This window comes from Paroedura picta, chromosome 8 (assembly GCF_049243985.1).
Source record: "Paroedura picta isolate Pp20150507F chromosome 8, Ppicta_v3.0, whole genome shotgun sequence".
Lineage (NCBI taxonomy): Eukaryota > Metazoa > Chordata > Lepidosauria > Squamata > Gekkonidae > Paroedura > Paroedura picta.
Genome location: NC_135376.1, coordinates 67785070 through 67797130, shown reverse-complemented (window position 1 = coordinate 67797130; position 12061 = coordinate 67785070). Strand labels below are relative to the sequence as shown.

Here is a 12061-nt window from a genome sequence, read left to right as displayed (position 1 = left end):
AATCATCAATAAAATCAGGGAATGCAGCAATTTAGCTACTCATTGAGTAAGAAGTATATCCATTTGTTTGTCCTATATCAGTCCCCCATCTATTTCACTAGGTGTACGCGTATGTTATAGTATTGTAAGAGAAGAAAAAAAAGCTCCCTTAGACCAATTATGCATGGGGAAGAATGGCTGGGATAGTGGTGGCATGGCAGCAGGGCTAATCCCTGCTTACATATGATATTGTTGCCAACTTGCCCCCCTCCTAACCCCAACCCCAACCCGCTTTAGAGCCTCCGATGGCCCGCAGCAAGGGAACACAGATTTTTCAGCATTCTTATTTTTGCCATGGCCATCATCAGAGGCTAGGCCAGGGCAGGCCTGTGCACACAGGAGGAGTGTTACAGTGGCCGGGGGGGACACCAAATATGCCCCACTCGGCTCTGTGGCATTGCATGGCGCCGCAGGGTTGACTGGGGCTTTGTGATCTATTTTGCAGGAAGGTGGGATTGCGGGTTCAGGCAATCCCACCTTCCTGTAAAATTAACCCCCCTCCGCCCCTCTACAGCAAAACCATTACACTGTGGTGGCATTCTTCAAGGAGATGCAGCTTGCAGCACTTTACTGCATCCCCCAAGTATCCTCTGTGGCAGAACATGCTGCTCTGCCACAATGCTCTGGCAGCAGCCTGGCACCACCACTGCCATACATAATTGGTCTTAGTCCACTTTCTCTATCCCTCCAGCATTTTATATATCCCTCTCTTGTTGGTGGATACAATTTGTATTGTAACCTAGGTAATGTCCAACAGTTGAAACCTTTCCAAAAATACATGTGGTAAATACGGCAAAATGGAAGCCATTTCCTTTTTGTGTTGTGGGCTTTGACTTCCACAGGATTCTTTTGATTAAGATGACAGTCAATTGATCCCACTGTTACTGCAACACTCATTTTTGTCAAAAAATAGGTTCTCTGTAATTGAAACCCCACATAGTAGTGGATACAATTGGCCAATATATAATTTACCAGATTGCATTATTCCCATTACAGCTTCATTGTCTTCAAAGATGTCTTGTAAGTGCATAGGGACTTCCCATGTGAAACAGAAAATCACTTTAAAATTGGATCTCCTAGGGTGCTCATAAGAGTCTTCCTGCTGTAGAGGTATGTTAATGAGGGAATGTGGAGTGGGAATGCAGATTCCCTGGATCTGTCAGGGGTTCCATGTCTTCTGGTGAATTTTAGCAGCAAACAAAAGAGCAGAAACCAAGAATAAAGATGAAGAATCCTCCTTTTTCTCCAAAGTGCGGGGAGGCCAGCAGAAACCCCTTCAAAACTCTGTATGCAGAAAAAGTTTAACATTAGAATTTTCCAGCATACAAAGCCTAGTTTTGCAGGGATTATTTTTTGTTGTTGTTTCTCTCATACAGAAGCGTATGACTGCAGTTCTCTGCAATAAAAAAGAAATGCAGCAACAAAAAAGACTACTTTTTAACCAACCGTTGTATTTGTCGTTTTATAACCATATATAGATTTTTGTTTTTTCTGGGATCACTGAATCCCAGGCTTCCAGAAACCATCTCCTCACATGCTGGGATGGGGCAATTAAACTGGGCAGTACCTCCCATAGATCAAGTTTAAACCAAAGTACAGTCAGGAAAGAGGGGAAGAAGATAAAAATGAAATTGCAAAACCCATCCTAATAGGATTTTCTGAATATTTTTAGGATGGCCTATTTCCAAGCACAAGCTGATGTAGAATCCCAAAGGCCGAGTACATGGTTAGGCCCTAATGAGTTCACATTGGAAATGGGGTCACCGTTACCCACAATCAAAAATGCAGTTTTCTGTCATGTGGCCCACATAGCACTTGTGATTACAGTGATCTTTTAAAAAGTACACATTTCAGAACACAGATTTTCAATTTGTGCTTGAGTGGATTTATTATTCTGTTTTCCTGTATCTTGCTTGTTACTGGCAGTGAAGAGAGCAATTAGCTGCCCCAGTGACATTTACACAGAAGTGGTTCTATGATACTGAACAGCTAACTTCTGATGATTATTCAGTTCTTTAATCAAATAACTGAATAAAGTTTAAGATGCTAATGCACCACTTAATTTGGATCAGAACATTTATAAAAACATGAGCTGTTGATGTCGTTAGCATTATCAAGATGGACCCAGATACATTATTAACGTGAACATCACATTTCCAGTACCACCTGATATTTTGAGCACAGTATTCCTAAGAGATATATGAATCACACTCTCTAAAATCAATCGGTGTAACTTTGAACAAGAAACATGGCCCACTGAAATTTTTTAAACAGAGATAAATAAAATGTGCTTCTTTCAAATGTGTCATTTGTAATCATGTGTAGAACATGAGCAGTTCACCAAACATAAATATGGCCATGGGATAAATAAGCGAGAAATCAAAAGTCAGTCCAGTATATTAGTCAGACATATTTTTAGCTATCAGCTACTGTCAACCACATCTGTCACCCAATGTGAATCACTCTAGTAATCTTCCACTGTAATAATAATCATATGCAAGCATTAAACTGAAACCAGGAAAAAGGGATGGATGGATGGATGGATGGATGGATGGATGGATGGATGGATGGATGGATGGATGGATGGATGGTTGGTTGGTTGGCTGGATGGTACACACGCACATACAGAGCAAAAGCAGCCATAATGGTTTGTGATAACATTAAAATAAAGGTTGCGGTTGTAAAAAGGTTTGAGACATGAAGACTCTCACAATGAAAAATCTTACTCAACTGAAAGAACACAAGACAATAAACCAAAACTATGTATAGCATCTGTCATGGATGATTGAGCCCAAACTGTTGAAGGTGTGAAGTAATCTGAAAGAATCCAACTCTGTGCAAGCATTCCAGTCATCTGGACATAATTAACTAGAGAGCAGCCCCCAAATAGTTTTCGTTCTACGGTGACCTCATTAAATCCTAAGGTTTGTGATAAAATTTATACATTGCTGACATCTGTTCTATACTTCTCTATCTGACCTCCAATCTGCAACCCCATCTGCCTGTCTGATATATCTGTTTGGAAATCTGTCCACTGTTTCAGACTCAACATGTCCGAATTATCTTTCCTTTCACACTTTACTTTCTTTGATTCAGTCATCATAGCTATCATCACCATCCACTAGGCATGTACAGCTTTGATTTTTCCTTTTCCTGGATTCTCCATAGATTGAATTGTATGCTATTATTTTATTTTCCCCATTAAATCATTGCAAAGGTTCGGGAATTGGCCTATCTCCTTTCTTTTTGACTACTCAAACTTTTGCAGTAGTTATCACCAGTCACTTTCAGATAACTCCATGCCATTCTATTTGCCCTTTAAAAAAGAAAAGATACCATGGCATTTGAAAAGATGCAGGAAAAGGCAGTTCAAATGATGAAGGATAATAGCTGCCATGGAACTAAATAATTTTGGGCTTTTCAGTTTAGAAAAAGCCACAAAAACTAAGAGGATTATAACAGGCTAAAAGTATAGAGAGAGAACTTGCTTTGCCTTTCTGAAAATGCTAAGAATTGGGGCATCCAATGAAGTTGATGGGAAACAAATTCAGGACAGGAGGAAAAAGTATTTATTCAGACCATTAACCTATGGAAATCTTTCCCACAGGATGTGGTGATGGCCACTAGTACAAATGACTTTTAAAATAGAATTAGACAAATTCATAAATCAGCCGTGGATATTAGTCATAATGGCTAAATGTAGTACAAATAGTGGCCAACCAGTGCAACAGGAAGGATAATGGGAATGTTAGTCTTTCAGAGACATTTGGTTGGCCACTGTGAAAAAGAGAATGCCAGGCTACACTGACCACTGCTCTAATACAGTAATCCTCTTATTTTGCTCTTAACCTCCTCTTTCCCATCACCCCATTTCTTCTCTAGCAAATCTATCAACACTATGAAAATATAACTATTGTCTTCTTGTGAGTACCTTGTGATTCACCTCATTAAATCACTTTACTTGCTTCTCCCTTCCCTTCCATGTTTCAAAATGAAGTGAAACTCCTTCACTACATCTTAACCAATACCACATGGTAGCTGCAAATAGATTTTTCAGGCTGATGGCAACCACTGGAATTTATCCTAGACATATGTCTTCCAATTCATAACATTTGCCTTTCTTTTCTTTGTTAGATGTTGCTTCCTATTTACTATATTTATTTTATGTTAATAATGTTATTTTTTATATTAATATGTCATGGTTTGATTACCAGATTGGTGTTGTTGTTTATTTTGTTGTTGTTGTTGTTGTTATCTTGTCACCAATTTAATATCTACCTCAGTAAGGATTTCCATTCAGAATGTATCCTTCAATTGAAAAGAACTGGAAGGTAAGAAGTGAAACTCCTATTCTATCTTGAATGCATTATATCGATAGCTCTATATATTTCCTAAATGGCCTTCAGCATCTGACACTTTAACACCATTACCTGGCCCCTAGAAATATATCCTCTAGATCAGGGGTAGTCAAACTACAGCCCTCCAGATGTCCATGGACTACAATTCCCAGGAGCCCCTGCCAGCGAATGCCAGCGAAACAAGCGAATGCTGGCAGGGGCTCCTGGGAATTGTAGTCCATGGACATCTGGAGGGCCGTAGTTTGACTACCCCTGCCCTAGATATTGTCAGTGAGAATGTGGCCCTCTTTGCAATATGAACTGTGGTTGCCAAGCCATGCTTGCCAACTGACAAAAGATTTAGGGTTTGGGACATTGGAACACAAAAGCACATATTCTGTTATGTCATTTCTGATGAAAACCTGGTTGTGTTGTGGGATGTGGTGGGCAAGTAGTGGTGGGCAATCCAAATTAAATCAACCCGAAGCAAGAACACTTTAAGCAGGAAACTATGTGAAGGAAAGTCTTTCTCTTGCAGTAGCAAAGGGAGCAGTTGCTTGGTGATCAAGTCATACTACTGAACAAAAACTGAGTCCAATAGCACCTTTAAAATGAACAAAGATTTATTCAAAGTGTGAACTTTCATGTGCAGCCACACTTACTCAGATAAAATGGAACAAGGATCATGAGAGTACAGATATATAGAAAAGGAAAATTAGTAAACTGTGTCATACTATCCAAATTATGCCATATTATGCCATATGATAATTCTTTGATAATATATATAACAAGTCCTTTCGAGTTCAGTTGCAGTTCACAAAAACACTGGAGAAATAAAACTGTCCATGTTAGTAATTAATGGCAGACATTTTCCCAGTTGTGAAAATAAATAATTAAAAGTATTTGCCGGCGTATAAGACGACTGGGTGTATAAGACCAACATTTCCACTCAAAATATAGAATTTATTACATTACATTACAATACTATGGGCCACTATGGGCAGCTATGTCTATCCCAATTGAAGTGCACCCGGCGTATAGGACGACCCCACCGCTTGGAGGCATGTTTTTCGGGGGGGGGGGGGAAGTAATCTTATACGCCAGCAAATACTGTAGTTGCTTGCCCCATCCATCTCTACCCAAACATGGAAGCATCCCTGCAAGTGATAAGCTGTGCTGGCAAATTATTTTGTCCTGAGAAATGTCATGATTCTTGTTCCATTTTGTCTGAGGAAGAGTGCCTGCACACAAAAACTCAGACCTTGAATAACTCTTTGTTGGTCTTAAAGGTGCTATCGGACTCAGTTTTTGTTGTGCTACTTCAGACCAACACGGCTATCCATTTGAATTTATCACACTGGGGTCTAGAGTTGCCAGGTCTGTCAGACCAGCTGATGGGGGATGGGGGAACGCCACATCATCTGGAAGTGACACAGGCATGTTGGTGATGTCAGGTGGCAACACTAGAATTCTTACCATAGAGTTTTGCCCAAAAATCAAAGCATCACACCCTCACCGATGGCACTGATGTCCTATATCATTTCTGGGTGATTTAGCAACCTCATGTTTACTTCTGGCTTCTTGCCTGTTTTGGGGAGTAATTTCCTCTGGTTTCTGAAAACCCTGAAATGAAAGAGAGGCTCCAACCCAGGGGATCTCTTCCCCACAACTGGGTCTGTAAACCCTAGAGAGGCCTCTATTGCAGGTACAAATCGAGTGAGATCTTACTCCGATTACCTTTTGTAATGAAAATAGCTAGAAGCCATACTTCTTAGCCCCATGTGACACACAGGCAGGATTTGGACCTAGCATCAAAGTGGGCAAAGGGAGATAGAAAAACTAAAATGAAAATATGTTGGCAACAGCCTAGCCTCTGAAATAGATCCGAGCTCTCTGAATGCTGTACTAACTGCAAGGAAGCTACTATCCCAGGCATCCTCCAAGCTTTTCTTTCAAGGTTTTTCTTTTTAGTAACAAGAATGTGTTTGGGAGTTTTTTTGACTAATGTAGCAGAAACAAAACAGAGCAGACAGGATGGAAGGCTGTGTGTATACAACGCAAACAATTAATCAGCTTAAATTAGTGCCAAACAGCATACTGACTACATTAAAATTGATCAGCCTGTGTTAGTACCTGTGAAAGCAACCTAGTGAGAAGATTATTGGCTTTTCTGATCAGCTAATTTGTCTCCAAATTGTCTATTAATATGAGAAACTGCTTTTACCTCCACGATCAGTTTGAATGTTTCATACACTTTTCTATAAAGTTCAGATTAGAAATGTGTACACTATCTTCTGCTGGTGAATACATGCAGCAGATATTTACAAGTAAAGCATTCTTTGACGTATATGAACAACACATACTAAGCTCTAGGCAAAATGGGAGTTAAATTCATTCCATTTAAGGGGCATGATGCTCAGCTGTATCTTGCTGACTGAAAGATCAACTATTTCAAGTGAACCAGCAGACTCATGGATTTGGAAATCAACCCTTTGGCAATATCGTGAACAAGCTGTACTTTCCTTAAACGTTCTGGACCTGATAGAATCAAAAGTTTAATCATGATGGCTCAGTGGATTCGTTAATAGTGATCATTTGTAGTAATCTTCTGTTCTCATCAAAAATATTTTAAGAAAAAGAGGCAGAATGTAACAGAAGTTAATATTCCACCTGTATTTTCTGTATGGAGGGTACTTCACACTGCATCCTACGTGCCAAAGAGCAAGGTTTAGTGTACATGTTCAAAGTAAATTGTTGTGAATAAACAGGATGTCTTTTGATTACGCATCATGAAAATCTTTTTTTTTATTTATTTTAGATTTGTTTAATATTGGCTTAGTAAGATTGGGGAGATCTATACAGCTTTTGCTAACACTCTCTTCAAAATTATCATATTCAACGAGAGAACAAGTAATCCTAAACAGAGTTTCACCCTCTTAGCCCAACAGATTTTTAAAAAGTCCACTTGGGCCTTCACTGAGAGAAACCCACCTATCTCAACACTGATGCTTTTTCTTCACCACTTGGTGCCCTTTTAAATTCTTGGTTACTGTTTCTTGGATCCATTTTTCTTCATCATTGCCCTTCTCACTCACCTACACATTTATATGACATGCATGGCTACAGCAGCTTAAATGATTTTGCGCCCAGGTATCTTTCAGTTATCATCATTAATGATGGAACCTGTGTCAGATTAAGCATCTCTGATCAAATAAAACTGAAGGCCATGATGAAGAAGAAAAATCGTACCATGAAATAGCTGTTACGTGGATTTTAAAAGGATGACAAAGAACAAGCTATGTCAATAATGATCAGCTTCACATAAGAGGGGGTGGGGTTAGCTGATGGGTGTGGTAAAAACAGAGAGACTTACTTATGAACAGTACATATTTGTATTTATCATGCCACTGTGAAATTTCTAATTGCTGGAAACCAGAACCAATGTTTGGGTTTTCCTAACTGAAACCAGTTAGGTCAGCTTTTAATGAGAGCCATACTCACAATTTGTGAAGATTTTTAAGGCCGATAAATATGTCAGGTGTTAAGCAACCAATTCTATTATTAGAAAGATCCCTGAAAGAAGAAAAGAGGTGGGGAGAAATAGCATTAATTATAGTGGAAAGTATATAGCTTAAACAGACATCTGGCATTAAGGAATCTTTTCTGGGAAAATATTTAAATATTTTTTTATTAATTAGTCATGTGTATACAAATTCCAAATAGTATATAAAACACAGAAACTATTCATACAAATATCTGTTATATGTAGCATACTTACATTCTGATTTCCAGAGTTGTTCAGTAAATTAAAGGTCATAATGTATAAAATGGGCACACCTGGATCAAAACCTCCTTTACACAACTTCCTTCTCACTTCTCTGTAGGGCCATATTTTAATGCTAAAAGAGATGACTCTTACTGATTATGCATGGGAAAGAAGTCCCGCCATGCTGGCCAGCTAGTGACAGGGCAAATTCCTGGTTATATATGACATGGACAGCGGCTCAGAACCCTCTGGGCCCTTGCTTGGATTAGGGTCTCCGATGCCTCATGTTAAGGGAATGTGGATAGTTTCCGCCTTCCCTTTTTGCTGCAGGCACTATCAGCAGCCATGCCGTGCCAGGCACATGTGCATAAGGAAGAGTCAAACCTTCCAGACCCACCTCCTCCCCCCTCCTATGGGCTCCTGGCAGGGACAGAAAATACCCTATTCAGCTCTATAGCAATTTGCGGCAGCATGGAAACTAACAGAGCATTTATTTTTACTTCCAAGAAAGTGGGATTGCATTATGATGTGAAAATAATTTCCCCCACCCCCACTGCAGCAAAGGATGGCAGAACCTTTTCGCCCCAGTGGCATGTACGCACACCAAAATCCGGGTCAGGCCATGTCCATCAGGGGAAATCTCCCCCTGTTCATACACGGGAAGTGATGGGGCATGCTGCCCTGCTACAAGAAACTCCCAGCAGCTGCATAAGTCCTTCTTACGTTGCAATAAAGACACATATTTTGAATCTAGTTTGCTCCCTAAAGATTGATAACCTCCAGATGGGGCCTGGGGATATTCAAGATTGCTTACCTCCAGATGGGGCCTGGGGATATTCAGGATTGCCTCCAAACCATGGGGATCAGTTTCCCAGGGTGGGGGAATGGCTGCTTTAGAGAGTAGTCTATGGCAATATATCTCATTGATGTGCTTCCCTTCCCCAAACCCTGCCTACTTCCAAATCTCAAGGAATTTCCCAATCAAAAATTGGCAACCCTAGCCTAGGCTGGACAGAAGAAATATAGCCTCAAGATTTTAGACAGATAAGGCTGTCAACTCATGACATGGTTGACAGAAAGCCATCTTGGCGTAGTGGTTAAGAGCAATGGCTTCTAATCTGGAGAGCTGGCTTTGATTCCCTATCCCTCCACATGCAGCCAGCCGGGTGACCTTGGATTAGTCAGTCTTGTTAAAAGCTGTTCTCACAAAGCAATTCAGCCTGAGCTCTCTCAGCCCCACCTACCTCACAGGGTGTCTGTTGTGGGGAGAGGAAGGGATGGGAACTAAACCACTTTGAAACTCCCTCAGCCAATGTAAAGTGGAATATAAAAAAAGAACTCTTCTTCATTACAAGAAATTAATTGCATGTAATGAATTAATCTTTGTTACAAGAAATTATTAGCATTAATCACTCACATTTTCTAAAGGCAATTGGCTGTTCTGAATGATACTTCAATAACGGACATGAAACTAGTGTTTTTGAAGTGACAAGTTCCCCATTCCCACCACCTGACTCCTTCTCTCACTCTTTTAGAAGAAGAAGAGTTGGTTCTTATATGCCGCTTTTCTCTACCCAAAGGAGTATCAAAGTGGCTTACAGCCGCCTTCCCTTTCCTCTCCCCACAACAGACACCCTGTGAGGGAGGTGAGGCTGAGAGAGCGCTGATATCACTGCTCGGTCAGAACAGTTTTATCAGTGCTGTGGCAAGCCCAAGGTCACCCAGCTGGTTGCATGTGAGGGAGAGCGGAACCAAACCTGGCTTGCCAGATTAGAAGTCAGCACTCCTAACCACTACACCAAACTGAATATGGAACTACACTATACAACACCCGACTGGATATGGAATAGTACAGCAAAAATCAACCTTGTTGGATCTCAGAAGCCAAGCAGGGTCAGTAGTTGGATGGAGTCTAATAAGGAAGACTTTGCAGAGGTAGGCAATGGCAAATAACCTTTAAAAGTCACTTGTCTTGAAAACCATCTGGGGTTGCCATAAGTCAGCTATCTGTCAGTGTTTTCCTCACACACAGTTCCCTGACTGCTGCTGACTCGGTTACATTGTATTTTCCAAAACAGGTCTTCTTACTTGAACATTAATCCCCCTCCCCAACTGGGAATTACATATGGGAATTACGTAATGTCCAAGATGACATTTTAACACTATGAAAGCAATCAGATTTAGCTACATAAAGGCAGCATAAAACTAACTCAGGATCACAGCAGTGCCTCCTGTATCAGCCTCGTCCTCATCCTGAAAGGTTAAAGGCTTGTGTTGTCATTCAATGTTCTAGGAGGGTGGAGGGAATCACCAAATGGAAGCTGTGCCCAGAACATTTTCACAAAAAACACCACCCCATGCTTTTGATTCTAGTCTAATTTTCACTATCATTAATCTGTTCAGGGAAGCAACTGCAAAACGTATGAGAATTGTAGGAGATATATTGGATGTGTGGGTGCATGTGAGGAAGACTCAGCTGGAAGTGTAACCAGCTTTAAGAATCTTTCCTTACAATTAAAAAAGGCACCTCCCCTGACTGAAATTACCCATGAGCAGAGACCCATCTGCAGCACCTCCCCCCTGAAAAGGACTAAAGTCAAACCAGAGAACCTTTGCAGTAGAAACTGAGTTGCAAGCCTAGAAGTACCAGCACAATGTACAGTGCCCAGCAAACCCAGTGCTCTTGTAGCAATGCCAGCTGATGTCAAGCTGTAGTCCAAGCAGGGGGGAAGGTCTGGAAGCCCAGTAGAACCAATGCAATGTACAGTGCCCAGCAAACCAAGTGTCTTCTGTTCATAACAGTAACAGAAGTGTTCTACTACATTCTGTCACCAAGCAGAATAGGAATGAAAAGGTCTTCTTGAGACTAAAAAGTGTAAAAGAAAGAAGTGAAAAGAGGAGGAATACAGAAAAATTAGGTGAAGAGACAAAGAAATGAATGAGAAATGTGTTGAAAACACTGAGAGGAATTCAAAGAGGGAAAGGTTGCTTTATCCTGGTGCAACACCCTAACTATGGCCTTGCAAGACCTGGCTGAGCTGAGTGCAAAGAAAAGAAAAGACAAAGCCTAGACTATTTGGAGAAAATTACCTGCTGGCAATTATTGTAGCAACTGTCAGCATGCTGGTTTGGCTGCACAATCTGTTAAGCAAGTCTGCTTCAGTCTTGGAAAAATGGATGTCTAGCTGATCCTAGGGTACTTTTTCCTACACTCAGATTTCCTGTACCCAAGTGGCTGCAGTCAGAACTGCATTTTAAGTATAAAAGGAAAGGCTACCAGCTGGACTCAGGATGACAGTGGCTTTGAGGCTCCCCCTTTAGAGGCCTTCCTCAAGCTGTGCCCAGGGTGGAGCATACACTTCCCCCGACCTTTGTATGCCAGGGTAAGGATGCTTCAGGTGTTCATTGTACAATGAAATGAAGAAGAAGGGTGAGACTGAGGGATAATACAGATGAACTTTGAATAAATGAACTTTGACTTTGAATAAAATAGCTTTGAGTGTTCAGCACGGCTGCCCCACAATTCTTCTGCAAAGTAAGGAAGGAGGTATTCTATTTGGCTCCAACTCTGCAGCAGCTATCTAGGGATTGGCTCCACTTCCTGTGGAAGCAGTTTTGGGGTGCAGACCACCACCCCTCTCAAGATTCCAACGATGCCTACATATTCAAAAGACTTTGGGAAGCTTCCTTTCCCTCAGAGCCAAAAACAGAAAGATCTAAGAATAGGATCATTACCTAAGCACTGGCCCATCCCATGCAACTCTCTCATCTATATGTATTGATCACAGAACCAACTACAAATATGGTTACTTTTCTGAAATAGATGGCCCTGGATGTATGAGGATACATTTTTTAAATGGACTTATTAAAATATTGGGATTGCCAGAACTTGGTGAGGGGCTGTGGTTGTGGGGACAGT

The 12061-nt window shown here is 40.9% G+C and overlaps 1 protein-coding gene across 2 annotated transcripts in view; it reads right to left on the bottom strand.

Moving 5' to 3' along the window:
- ADGRA1 (adhesion G protein-coupled receptor A1) overlaps positions 1-12061 on the bottom strand; it is a 452787-nt gene that overhangs the window by 308820 nt on the left and 131906 nt on the right. For both annotated transcript variants that reach the window (XR_013233660.1, XM_077350198.1), the window contains exon 4: positions 7878-7949. Coding sequence is in view for 1 of the 2 variants with exons in the window: in XM_077350198.1 (XP_077206313.1) it covers positions 7878-7949 (72 nt within the window). In the remaining variant the exon portion in view is untranslated. The remainder of the gene's footprint in view (positions 1-7877; positions 7950-12061) is intronic.